This window comes from Coturnix japonica, chromosome 8 (assembly GCF_001577835.2).
Source record: "Coturnix japonica isolate 7356 chromosome 8, Coturnix japonica 2.1, whole genome shotgun sequence".
Classification (NCBI taxonomy): Eukaryota; Metazoa; Chordata; class Aves; order Galliformes; family Phasianidae; genus Coturnix; species Coturnix japonica.
In genome coordinates this window covers 15,339,984-15,354,500 of record NC_029523.1, presented here as the reverse complement: position 1 = coordinate 15,354,500, position 14,517 = coordinate 15,339,984, and the positions used below count along the sequence as shown (strand labels likewise).

General features: G+C 38.2%; 1 protein-coding gene across 26 annotated transcripts in view; it reads left to right on the top strand.

The window, feature by feature from the left end:
* Window positions 1–14,517, top strand: part of ADGRL2 (adhesion G protein-coupled receptor L2) — a 376,420-nt gene that overhangs the window by 290,813 nt on the left and 71,090 nt on the right. For all 26 annotated transcript variants that reach the window (XM_032446410.1, XM_032446403.1, XM_032446401.1 and 23 more), the window contains one exon: window positions 13,136–13,349. In XM_032446410.1, the coding sequence (XP_032302301.1) occupies window positions 13,136–13,349 (214 nt within the window). The remainder of the gene's footprint in view (window positions 1–13,135; window positions 13,350–14,517) is intronic.

The following is a 14,517-nucleotide window of genomic DNA, read 5'->3' as shown; positions in this document are numbered from 1 at the left end:
GATGCTGTGATATTATGAACTGTTTTGTCACAAAACTGAAAGATTATTTTGTCCAAGTTCACTGAGCTTACCAAAAACCTGCATTGTACTTCTAAGGTAAAGGAATATGGGGAGGGAGTTGTGTTCAGTTTGGGAAGGGTTTGTTCTGCTTTGAGCCTTATCTGGAACAGTGACTTAATATTCTTTTATTGAACATATACAGATCTGGTGAACAAAAGTTTTTACCAGTATTCTTAGTTTATCTTGAAATAGTTGAACATTATAGCAGAAAAACTGTGTCGTGGTATGTTTTCTTCAGATGCTTGGCTTACGGATTAGGTATTAAGACCAGATTTATCCATTATTAAAATAGCAAGATGACAGTCAACAAGTTGTAGCATTTCAAACAAGATCTTCCTTTAGAAGCCATTTTGGAAGTGTTTATCTCTAAGGGAGATATTCTTTTTCTTTCCCCCACCCAACAATCTTTCCTTGTCTCAGCGGATTTTCTATTGCTTAAAGTCAGATGGGAACATAATGTACTTGCCTGTCGTTCCTCCTGTTTCCTTACTTTGAAGATACTTCCTTTAAAATCTTTCAGGATTTCTTGAGGGATGAGATAGAGTCACTAATATAGCATTTTCCCTCTGTTGGCCTTCCTGGTGTTGAAGTACTGGGAACTGTGTATGCTCCAAGTTTTGTGTGTGTCCAGCAATGATGTGCAATTCCACCAAAAGCAAAAGGAAAAAACAACTTCAGATATGTTTATAAAAGGTAATTATCTTTGGTGGCGTGGGGGGGAAGACAGTAATGCAGTCAGCTAACTAAATTACTTGGCAGTGAATCAATTTTAATCTTTTCTGCTCTTTTTGTTTGTTTATTTTTTGTTGTTGTTGTTGAAGTATTCATTTTGTTTTGAACTTCCTTTTCCCTACACATCTCTCTTCTATAGCCATCTCACATATTCACAAGTGAAACAGGGAACAATCTGTTGGGAGGACATGCGTAGAAAGTGGGAGAGCCAGGGCAACTGGAGGTTTCTGGGACTTGCAGCAAGCCAAGATAACCAGGCTCAAGATATGAGCAACAGTAAATTATGAGTGCCCATCTAGTAAACACAGCTGCAGAGACCATTCAGTGCCACAGTCAAGTTAGTCCCATTTGTAATGTCAGCGGTGATGGAAGCATGCTGGAGTCCTGCAGTTAGCTGCTGTGCAGGTTGGAGGAGTGGCGCCGAATGGTGGGCAGCATGGCAGCCTGTCCTGTCAGGCCTGTGTTATGCTAGGTGCAGGGCTGCTGGAGAGGAACAGACAAGCTACTTCCTCAGTCTCTGACCAGAATGCATGATAAGGCTCGATGTCAAAAAGGGCAAGATTGGGCTCACAGCAATTATGGCAGAGGCATACTAGTTTCCTTGACAACCAGATTGAGGATTCTTTGTGATTTATTATTTGCCACTTCAGACTCTCTTTTTCTGATTTAATTAAGGAAAGGAATTTCGGTAAGTTCCCTCCCTTCCAAATCTGAGTACCGTTACTATTGTTATGACTAGCCACAACAATCCCAGACTGATGCTGCTCTAAACTGGCTGCAAATCAGACAAAGCATTGAGCTTTTGGAATTGCAGGCAGGTTGCTCAGACGGCAGCTAACTGAAATTCAATGAGTGTTATGTTGGGTGATGATTTGTTAATCTGCACTTACTACAAGGGATAATAGACATCTGCACTCACCATTTCTTACTCCCTCTTCCATCCCCCCTCCTCCCAAGGGAGTTTTTCTAAGGCAAGGGACTTCAACAAGTGACACTTTTCTCCATTATCCTTAGAGCTGTACGAAAGACAAAATAGTATTTGCAGGCACCAGTTTCTTCCCTTGTTTTGGTGCTAGGTGATCTTTAAGGTACTTTCCAACCTAAGCCATTCTATAATTCATGTTATTTTCTCCTTGAAGGCTTTATTAACAATAGATCAGCCACAACTGTACAATAAAAGTGCACTTCTGAGGTTTTTTTTTTTGTGTGTGTGTATCAATTGCAGACATTTGAAACAGAAATTCTTTTTTAAACACTGCTAAAGATAGAGAGTACTGTTAGTCTGATGTAACATCATGTGCATTCCTAGTATGTGTTTTCCAAATTAATAAAGCATTGGCTAAATCATGATCTACAGGGCCTATTCTAAATTTAGTAATTTCGAGTAGGATTTTGAACACAATAATTTATGGAAGAGATTTTTATTTTTTATTTATTTTTATTCAAATGTCATTGGCAAATCTATGTCATAATATTTCAAGACTGAAATTGGGTCCTCCAAAGGGCATTTTTTCTTGAAGTACTTTCCCAGGTTGCATATTTTTTATTTCATATTCAGCATGAAGTGTCTGCTGCATTTAATAAAGTAAAACGAAGGTCACAGAAGATCACTAGTTTTTCCATAATGTTTCCCTGTAGATGACTGGAAGAAAGGTAGCAATTGAAATGGGTTGAGGATCCTCCATGCAGACTATATAGAAAATCTGTGTCATCCTTAAATTATAGGGAGGGATTTTAGTTTAGTTTTCATTGTGTTTATTTTATGGTGACTGTTGGTTTTGTACCTCCTCAGTCATAATTTCAAAAGTTTGTGTGTGTTTGGTTGGCTTTAGTGCGGGGAGTTCCTGAAGTGAGTCAATGGGTGTTGCTAATTCTTTGGATTGAACTTGAGACTCATTGAGTCCCTACAAAGGTTTAGAGTGGCCCAAACATAAGCTCACTAATATGTGTAGTCCTAGATCACTAATATACTGGTGCCCATTAGGCTCTTTAGGGAACTGACTATGGAAGATTCTTCTCTAAAATGGAGTGGAATAATGAAGCTCATTAATGTATTTTTCATTAGAACAAGAATATTGAGTGTCCAGGTTAAATTCTAAGGAATCTATCCCACAGGTTAATGACAAAGCTCACAATGATATTAGTGGTGCAGGATGAGAACTTAATTGGGGTAATTAAGATTCTCCTTACCTAAAATTCTGTTGCTTTCAAGTAGATAAAATATTACAAAATGAATACTATGATGAGCTGTAATATGTTGGGTCTCATCGTCTCGTTCAGAGATGATAGCATTTCAGTGGGAGATAATCTTATTTCTGTATTTTCTGTTGGATTCATAAAGTACCCTTGTTGCCTTCTAGAGACTCGTGCATCTGAAAACCATCTTTGTGAAAAACAGGGCTCTGTCTGATTTTGCATTTCCAACATTTCCTGCATTTAGTTTTTAAAGTTAACGTGGGCTTTGCATTACTGAAACAGATAAGAATCTGGACTTCAAATTCAGGGGGGCAGAGACTGAACAGGCATTAAAGCTCTGCTGTGGAATTGTTTAGTCTCATTGACTAAAGCTTAATTTGGAGTAGTGCAGACATAGAAGAAATAGTACCACAAAAAAAAAAAAAAAAAAAAAGGCTTCCTTACTATTTGCTTTCAAGGGAGACTGAATCCTCAGTTATAAATGACTGTCAGAATACCTGATTTAAATGGTTACCCTAACACCTTCTTATTCCTGCCTCCCTTAGACACCCCTAACCTTCTCCATCCTTCTTGGCATCCCCAGAAGATTAGCAACTCCCTCCTCAATTACACTGCCATCAGGGCTGCTTTGATCACACTCTCAGCTTGCTCTGGAAATAATCTCGATTAATAAAACTCAGCACTGTTGGAAAAACAACAGCGTGCATGGATTGACAAGTTGTGGAACCCTGGAAGGCAGCTGAATGGGGCAGGGTAGGAGGCGTCAGCCCCCGGGAACCTGCAGGTCTCACTGCTGCCTCCCACCCAGCCATTAGCTTGCCCACCATCCCCTCCGACTTGCCATTGCTACCCGCCTGTTTGTACACCTAAATTATGTATCTTGAGAATGTGGTACTTTCCAGAGGAAAGTGTTGTTTTGGTGTGGAGAAAAGTGAAGCAATTACATCTTTTATACTTCACAGCTGCCTCCTCCAGAAATACTTGCTGTAGAAGCTTAGAGAAAGATGTTTCTAAAATAGAGCGGTGACCTGGTATAGAGAAAGACCATGTAGAATGAGGTAATTATTCAGGAAATTTACCTTCCACACATCTGTATTAATAGAGTAGTAGTTCTGCTTTGCTTGCTGTTGTTGAGCTTGAACATTCTACTATATTCTCTTCCCCCTGGTTTGATGCAATTTTTCTGGTCCTTTCTTTTATTATTGGTCTTATTAAGATCAATGAACAACACTGGAAACATGGTCTTTCAGCTATTAGATGTGTACTTCTAAATAGCAGTAATTAGCAAATGCAAAGTTTTCCTTTCTCTAGTGTGTTACAGTGTGTATTCATCCCTTTTGTGACTTTCTGATGTAAATAGCATCAATTATGGAACTCTATCACATAATTAGGGAAATTGTTTACTTTCTGTCTTAGCACACAGAGGTTTCAGGGATCCTGATTTTTCATATGTTTCATTTGAGCACTTATTAGATAGCTCGCTTTAAGATCTGGGAACATTCCTTATTCTCATGTTGTAACAATTGCAGCAGAAGGGGAAATGAATTCTGGCAATGAATGCAGAACCTAAATTCAGAAGTTCTGAATTTGAGTCCAGGTGGAATTTAGCCTTTCTGTCAGTGTATCTCACTCATCCTTTGTATGTGTTTGCAAGAGGCCTATGGATATGCAATCCCTTTGTAGGTCGTTAACAGCGTTTGGGCAGAGTTGCAGAGGTGTATATCTCCTTTATTTATCCAGGAAATGGTACCTCTGATGCCATTATTACTCCCTGCTGTGCGGGGAGCATGGAAGAAACGTGTAAGTGCCTTAAGACTTCTTAAATCACCATTTCATTTGTAAACAAATAGTTTCCCTTTTCTCATGCAATTTATTGTTCAGAGGATCCTGTCAAGTATCTATGCAGGATTACTACATTATTCCTGGAATTTGCTGGAACTTCAGGTATATTGTAAAAACTACACATGGTATATCCCCCTCCTCTCTATTGTAGTCTTTTAGAAATCCACAAATATTTCAAAGAAGGTAAGGTCAGGAAGAAAGCCTTTCACTCTGACAGGCATTTTCTGAGATTGCTTGCTACTCTTGTCTCATATCTGTTTGGAGGAATATTTGAAGTGACGGCACATTAACCTTCAAGTAGATTTATTGCATTGTTCTTCTACTTGCTTTCAGAAAGTGTGACTCTGTATTTTGGGTTCTCAGTTTCATCAGTGGGATCTTGAGCCTTTGTTTCCATGGTCATCTCTCTACTCCCGAGTCCTTCATAACAGTTTGGAAGCTATACTGAATAAGGAGGGGTATTGCTCTGTTATTTGTATACTCATAAATGCTCTTTACATATGAAGTGGCTTGTTGTCATTAAAATTAACCACATGATTTTCCCACTGTAAATTTCACTGTGACAATTGACTCCACCCCTACTGTTTTATTGAAATGAGAGAGTATATGAACTCTTATGTTGTTGCTTGGTTCCCCTTTTAATGTATACATAATTCTGTTTGTAAACAAGAAAATACCCCCTTTATAATTTTACAGCTACAGTCGCAGATGTTATCACACCTCAGCATTTGTGCTGTATTTTTTTTTAATTTAATATCTGATAATTGTTTGGGACTATATTTATATCTAATATTTTTTAAACTGTTGCTTGTTAAATAACATTGTCTTTAAAATTAGACAAAATGTAAGAGTTGATCCAGTTCTCTGCATTTTAGTGAGAGAAAAAGTTTTGATTTTTTTGTCAGGTTAGGATATAACCTATTTAGGAATCTCACCAAGGGTTATCACTGACACCACCATGTTATCTGGAGTGATTCAGCTTTCACTCATTGCGCTTATTCCCAAAGAGTTGGTTAATCTCTGCATGGTTTCTGTCAACCTCTGAGGTGATGAGGCTTTAGGTTTCCTCAAGATGGAAACGAGAAACACCAAAAGTATGTCATTTTTGTGAGCTGTTCACTCTGAGTACTACTGATGGAAATCATAGCCCTTTCTTTCTCTTCGCCCACCCTCCCTCAACAGATGGTTTCCAATTAAAAATGATTGAGATAAAGGGAAATACAAATCATTGTCCAAATACATTTTTATAGAAAATAAAAGAATATTTATTTTTATTCAGTTACCAACGTCCTGTGCAGAGGAGGAAGTAATTCAACGGGAAATCCTGTTGACACGACATTTCTGACACATCACCCTTTGTGTGTCTTACCTCCCTGTTTCAGAGCTTGTTTCTAATTCAGAAGCTTCTCCTTCCTGACAGGTGGTGTGCTCAGTGAGTTCACAGTTGGTAAACTGGAGATAACCTCCAGGAGGGGGATTTAAAGAGACCATGGGACTTATTTGCCTGGGGAAATTTTGAAGATGCAGTGTATTTAGTGGTGAGAAAGAAAAAGGGCAGTGCTTTCTGTGAGCTGGCAAAGTATCAAGTATGTGTGATGTGAAGGAAAAAAGGAAGGAGATTTCTTGCAGCCTGAGAACAGACATCTGGCTGGCAAAAGAAAAGAAATATCACTGACAGATGAATACCATTTCAATATGGGATAATTTTAGATCAAGAGGGCAAAGTTTTGCTCTCACACATGGAGCTCCCCCTGAAAGGGATGGAAAGGTGTGTGCAGTTGAGAATAAAATTTGGTTCTAAGTGAGAACCGAACAACATGCATATTTTTACACTAGATATTTAGACTTTAATGTTTAGATCACGTGGTTTCCTTCTGCCATATGTAGGCATTGCTAACACGCTGCCAGGAACCAGGCTCTGGTTTGGTGACTTTCATTAAAAGGAATTAGTGGTTTCTATCCAGTTTCAGTGTGGCGGGATTCAAAGTGCAGAAGCCCATTTTCACAGTTTAGCATTAATTAGCACTCTTGTGGCAGCCTCAGCAGGGAGGTGAAGGATTAAATGGGCATGAAGACCAAACTATCTCTTTTCCCACAGTGGTGATTCCTTCAAAATAGAGTTGAGATGTGATGGACTAAAATGGGGAAGCTTGCCTGGCTGCTGTCTAGGCTGTTCTTGTTCCGGGTGATTGAAGGACTTCAGTCTGCAATTGTGTCAATGTAGCACTCTTTTCTCTCCTTCTATTAAAAAATAAACGAAAAAAAAACAACAACAGAACAACCTCCCTCAAACCACAAAAGAACCACCACCACCAAAAAGGGAAGGAAAAAAAATAAGTAAGAGCCAACTTGGAGAGTTGAATGAGGGGTGAGAGCTGTTTGGGAAAATTTAAATGAGATCTTTGCCAACCCTGTACAGGAAGGATCAACACATTAAAAAGCTATGATGCTGCTGCTATCTTGTGATTTTGCCGAATCATTCAACAAGGTGCAGAAGGCAGGTAAGCCTTAGCTCTTTTTTTTGGCTGAAGAGAGCCTCACAGGGATATTTTTGAGAATTGCACGGAGACTGGAAAATGCACGAGGAAAATTGTAATAAGTTTCAGTGAGCCTGGAAGGCAAGACTCGTCCTGGTTAGTCAGAGGGTGTAACTTAGGCTTCTGAATTTCATTAATCAGCTGTGCTGTGCTTTGTGTTTGTGAACACTGAATATTAAGTACATAATTACAGAAAATTACTTACTATTGTAATTCTGCTGCTCACGCTGAAATTTGACAGAGATTTTTAAAGTTAAATGCTTTTTTTTTTTCTTAAGACTGAAACAGTCTAATAAGTTGTAAAAATTGATCATTAAAAAGCCATCATTAGTTACTTAATATTTCTAAAAGCTCTTATTGCTAACAAACCCTATTTTTGTTTTGCAAGAGATAGGTTTCCAGATCTTAGTCAAGTATGCCAGAGTGTGTCTGAGAAACTGAGTTCTGGAAAACAGTGCTAAAAATCACCTCTCACAGCTAATTTATTCAATGAAATGGTTGCCTTGCTTCAGTGTAATTTATGTGTGCATTTAAATGATCAAGTGTGTTCATTAGGGTTTAAGACCTCTTTGTTAATGTTCCAATCAAGAATGAACTTTCATGTACATTGTTTTCAGTTAATCCCATTTTTCTGAATGGGTTAAAAAGGAAAAAAAGAAAGATGTCTCTTCCTAGAAAATAGATTTCCTTCAATAACTAATCCTTTTTTCTCTAGCTGTCCCCTGCTTGCATCATCTTAAATGAAAATAATGAGTCTGTACTTAAAACAGCAAAGAATACAGCTACAGGAGAATAGTTTTGAAATGATCGCTTCCTGCCTAATTTTATCCAGACTGGAACAGTGGGGTTTTGTCTGCTGTGCGGCAGCTCTGGCTGTTCGTGTGCTATCTGGTGGCTTTCAGTGAAAGAAGAGTGCAGTGCTGTGAACTCCAGACCTCTGTGCAGTATCAGAAGCTCTCACTGTGCCAATGTAATCTTTTAATAGACATGCTTGCCAGAAGGACTTTTTTCCCCTTCAAAGATAGAATTAGAAAGCACAGTTGTCATTTAAATTGCATCTATCATTTTAGTTGTTGGTAGTGATCTGTTGACCAGTATTGGATAATTTAAAAGCTGTTTAACAAAATCACATGCTTGTCTGTATGAAATGTATACAGTGCTGAGAGATGGAGAGAAAAGTCTCCCTTGACATACATAGTTTGTGGGATTCTTTAGAAACTGCAGGAAGCCGAGGCTTTTCTGAAGAATTATAAATGCTCTGTAGAGCCCATGTTCAGAATTTACATGATTTTCAGATGGTGAAGCGTGTTGGGCTGCCCTTGTGCAACCTCTGTGCACGCGCCTGCACCTTGCCAAGCAACCAAGAGGATGCTGAGCACAGGTTTAGTCAGGCTTTGCATTTGTTCAACATATATTATTGAAATTCTGCCCAAGTTGCATTGCTTCATCTTGTGTTTCGAGCTTGAATCATCATGTTTCGTGATTTGGTGAAATAAAAGAGATTGTGAAAGAGACAACTGTAAACATTCTGTTTGAAAAGATGTGCTCTTTTTAAAAGACCTTTCTGTTAGAGCCAAATAACACAAAAAACAGTATTTCCTTGCTCATTGAGGCATACACATATTTCTGCAAAGATTTGTTTTGGAATCTCAACTCTTCAAGTATCGTCATTCTTTGAAATAATTTTGTATTTCCATGTTTACTCTCACAGTGCTTTAAGTTTTAATCAAAGGTTCCTTGCTTCTGATGTTGAGAAGTACTGATGTTAGCCTGTTTACATTCCACTATTTTTCCTCTGTATGGGGTGAACATTCAAATGTAGTGGCTTCCTTATACTTTTATCTACCGAACTTAGCACACACTCTTATTATTGACAGCTCAAAAAGATGGAGTGCTAGTGGGCAGGAAGCTGTGAATTATTAACTTTCCTTTGGACTTTGACAAATTTAGGTTATCTTTCTATAGACAAATCATTTTTAGTAAGGAACCAGTGGAAAATAAGGCGTTGGGAACTTACATAAAGCGTTTTTAGCCAAATGTGGATTTGATACATTTCAGAAACACGGTTCCAAGTTCTATTTCTTCTGTAGGAGATGCTTGTTTTCAATTCATAGATTAAAGTATAAGAGGAAAGATTTTCATTTGTGAACATTTTGCTATTATTCTTCTCAGTGTTTTTGTATATTTATTGATCAATTAAAAGATTAAAGAATGCTTATTATCACTGAACATCCCCTCTACCTTTTTTTTTTTATTATTATTATTTTATAAAATGTTGATTTTGTAGAAGGTAATTTTGTTTTTTTTCGTGTTTTTCCCCCCCCCCCCCCCCCCCCAGTAAAGAGCCTGCACTCAACTAATTTGGTGAGCAGATAAAATGTGCAGGAAACTTGTTTGCCAGGAAGTTTTTTGTAAATCAAGCAATCAATGTGACAGAAACAATGCTTTTTTTGTCATTAGGTATCATTCTTCCTTCATTGGGAAAAAAAAAAAAAAAAAAGACAAAACCCATACATGTGTACAAATGAATCAAGACAGCAAATGTGCAGCATATGTGGTATTTGGTAATGGATAAGTTGCTGCATATGTGGTATTTGGTAATGGATAAGTAATAGATCTTATGTGGGTCACTGTTCAGGATGTATACGAAGTGCCAGCCCTGGCCTCAAAAGGGTTTGCGGTGATCAGGAAGCTCTTTACAGAGACGCTGCTCCTTTGGTGTCGTAACTCAGTTTGCCTTGAGGCAGTTAGCAGAAGGATGGAATGGTGATTTCAGCTGTACAGGACAGCCAAACTAAATACATTTTTGCAAGGTATAGTGAAGCAAGCAGAGCTGGCTGAATGCGGGCAGGTTGGTTAGAAAATACAATGTTGCAAGTACTTGTGAGGAGTTGTGCTGGAAATACAAATTTATTGGTGACAACAGTAATTATTGACAGAGCAACATACTTATGTCTGAAAAGCCCTGGAATAATGCAGAACTGGGCAGCAGTGTTAAGATGCCAGTCTTTCAGACTTCCATCCTGTGGCAGTGCATCTGTTTATCGGGAATTATCTCCTGAATGTAAATGAATTTCAGTCCTAAGTCATTGCACCTGTTGCCAAGAGGTATTTATTCCAATCACTTGCCTAAAGCACAGGGAGTTATTGCTTGACATTTTATAGCTCCAAAAAAAGCTGTCGTTTCAAAATCATTTGTTCAGAGAGGAGAAAATGGAGCAAAACAGTTCATTTTACCCTAAGCACTGCTATTTGGCAGTATTCACATTTGCACGGCACAAAGCTGCAATATTGATTTTTCGCTCACAGGGCCTCCCACTAGTTCTTTCTTCGATTGTCAGGGTTGCAAGATGGATTGAATTACACTTTGCTTGTTGATATGCTTATTTTTTTTTCCTTTGTTGATAGGAAAAGATTACAAATAAAGCTTCAGAATAGGCATCACAGTAGTTTTGTTAGCGGACTTAAAATTTATTTATTTTATTTAGTTAAAATTCTATGCCATAGCAATTGCTTAGAGTAGTGTCCCCACCTAACACATGCCACACTGTTTGGTTCTATTGCTTGCTGCTTTTGCAGTATTGCACGTACATAATCTCTGGTGTGTCCTCTGTTGCTGGTGGTGACCTAACCTTGGTGTGGCATTTTGAACGTTTATCCTAATACAGAATTTCTCCTAGATGGCTGCAGGGGGGTGGGGGGAAAATAACAAAAAAAAACCCCAAAAACTGGATGAAATACAGTTGTGGTGCTTACAGCAGTGCCCAATTCCTTCAGATGATGAAGTAGGATTTGCAGGCAGCTAATCTCTGCAGAAGCACGGCAGTCTTGTCTTCAAATTCATTTTATCTGAAGTATTGGCTATGCTGTTGGGTCTGCAGGAAGGGTTTGATGCTCATTGCAACCAGCTTGGTGTGGTTGTGTCAGCCTGGCACCATAACTGTCCATATGTCGGACCTCAGTGGTATCAGCCTGCAGCTTTTCTTCTGTTTGGTAAAATTCACCTTTGGGCAGCAGAACCAGTGGCTTCACTTTCCTTATTGATAGAAACCTGAAGGCAGGGCTGTGCAGTGGCACGCAGAGGTCTCCCATAGGAGGATGCTGCCTGAGCCCCCGCTGGAGGCAGCCCTGCTGTATGCAAGATGTGCCGGCAACATTGCTGTGAGCTGGAGGGCTTGAGTTTTATGGGCATGGTGTTAAATTTGACAGGAATATTAGGATGTAGGAATGGCAGTCACCAGCAGCATTATTTTTGGTCCCGCTGTGGCTGTCATGATGGTAATTAATCAAAAAACTGCTGCATGTTTTTGTGGTGAGGGCTTTATTTGGGCCCCCTCTACATACCCGTTTCATACACTCTGTGAGCTGTGCACAATTTCTGTCTTCATTGTATTAATTTGCTGCATGGGAGGAATACGTAGGGTGTTAATGCAATGGATTCGCATTTCAACTCTAGAGCTTTCAGCTCATGATACTTCAGCAAGCCTCTAATAATAGTGTTTGTTATTACATATGACATGTTCAGCCAAACCTTCAACCAGAATGCATTTTAAATGGAATTGTGCTTTCTACAGCAACATGGTCTCTTCTCGAATACTGAAGCACTGGCAGGGTGACAGTTCCCCTTTTTGCATAGTGTGTGGTTCCATAAAATTTAAAAGAGAGGCACTCAGCTGTGTGGTATGGTGCTCATCCTCTGCACTGGTAGTGCAAAAGTCAGTGGTGTTACAGAGGGGAAGACACTTGGATGGAAGATGGCTGCTAGAGAGCCATGTCGTGACACCAGCATTGCTATTACAAGCAGCAATTCCTCAAAGTCATAGCAGATCATCATCTTCATGTAGGAGGAGTTTGAATCCACAGATCATTAATTCACCAGAAAAAATGTCAGCCTCTGGTTCATGTGAAAATTTGCTATCAAGGGGTTATCTCAAGTTATTCTTGATCTTTTTAGATCCTAGCTTCCTTGCCTCTTCTAACACATCAGACTGTTTTTTTGTTTTTGTTTTTTTTTAAATTATTTATTTATTTATTTATAAGCTTATTTTATTTGCTTTCAAAATGCTGTGGAGTTCCAACTTTACATACTTACTAGCTGTTTCTCTTTGCTGTCACAACTTGTTTCCAACTGCCTGCACCGAAATATTAATGGCATTGTGCTTCTCTCTGAGGGTGACTTTAAAAAAAAAAAAAAAGGAAATGTGTGTGATTCTGCTGAAAAATTACCAGAGATTTATCACTTTAAAGATACAGGTATTTATCACTGATTGTGTTACTCAGCTTGTTCTCTAATTCTTGGTAGTGCCCTCATTTTGTACGAGACAGAACGATTCTATTTAATAATATAAAAATACCTATGTAGAAGGAATTATACAGTTTTGTTTTTTTTTTAATATTGCATTTGTGTTTTCCATTAATATTAATATTGATCCTATTAATATGGATTCATTAGACAGAGATTACCTATTTACTGGAATTTGCTCACACAGAAAAGATATTTTCAAAAGGAGAATTAAGGATTAGAAGTAATGAAGAGGAATTTCCTCTCTTCCCAGATTAAGGACACAGCAGAAGTGATATGAGAATGTGACAGGGTTCATGAAAGATGCTTCACTTAATTTGGTAGCAGATCAAACTGTTTAAAGGTGCACTTCCTTTACCTTTAGCTTGCTGTTGAGAGTTACTGCCTATGTGACAGAAAATAAATACATATCCTTTATATCCTTTAAGCTCAACCTCATCTTTTTTTTTTTTTTCTTCTTCTTCAGGTTTCAGCCGAGCAGCACTACCGTTTGGTTTGGTTAGGAGAGAGCTCTCCTGTGAAGGCTACTCTATTGACCTCCGGTGTCCAGGAAGTGATGTTATTATGATAGAAAGTGCTAACTATGGACGGACAGATGACAAGATTTGTGATGCTGACCCTTTCCAAATGGAGAACACTGAATGCTTCCTTCCAGATGCCTACAAAATTATGACACAAAGGTATGTCATTTTGAGGATCAAAGAAAAATGACTGAAGTGATACTGTAAAATATTGTTTTGCACTTGTAAGTTTGATATTGAGATATTAGAAATATTAGAAGGATTAGAAATATTAGAAGGAATTAACAGCTACTAGTTACAATTAGAGAGTTTTTTTAAATTGTGTGCCAAAGAAAAAAGCAAGAATAAGTTCACAGAAAATGAAACAATTCACTTCTTAGGAGATTCCTTGTATTCTTGTATTTTAAGTTGTCAAAGAACACTTTGGTGGTTCCCAAATGGCTGTAGCGTCTACAGGTGGTAGAGTCATTGTACTTAGAGGTGTTCAGTAAATGCTTAGATTTTGTATTGAGGGACATGATTTAGTGTGAAATGTTGGTAATAGGTGGATTATTGGGCTGGATGATCCTAGAGGTCTTTTCTAATCTTGATGATTCTATGATTCTCTGACGAGCATACATTTTTCTTCTGAAAGCAGCTAATAATGTGCTTCCCATGTGCAAAATTCATAAACTAGAAAATGCCAGTGTGATTATATGTCATTATACACATGTATATATGCATACAAGCACATGCTACATTAGTTTCATTAGATGTTAGCAACAGTGACTGTCATAGAAAATGGAGGATGAGCCAGTAAAAAATTTGCTTCAGAGCCAAGATGCAAAGAAATTCTTGCACTGTAGACTGCATATGAGCTTAAGTACACTTATACTGACATTTGTGGAAGTGTCAGCACAAGTCATCACATTTTAACTCATTAAACTAAGGGATGTCTAAGACTACATAAAATTTGTTTGGCCTTCTATTTTTCTCTAAGCCTAAAAAGAAATAAAATAATATATTTTTTAAAATTCCTAATAAGTTGAGGGTAAACAGTGAACAAAAATATTTGAGATTAATGGGAGGTTTTTCTCCCAGTGTATTTTAATTTGTGTGGGGAATAAAAAAAAGAGGGGGCAGGGGAGGGGAGGGGTAGGGAGAGCACAATGGGGATAAGCTGGAAACTCTCCAGTGCATGTACAGATTTATGAAATCAAACATGCCAGTCATCTTGTATGATGCTGAGTTTTGTTTGAGTGTAGAAGTCTGTAACACATATTAAAAAATAATCCTCCTTTTTCACTTCCCTATTCATTCCATTTTTATGAGTACAACTATGGCTATT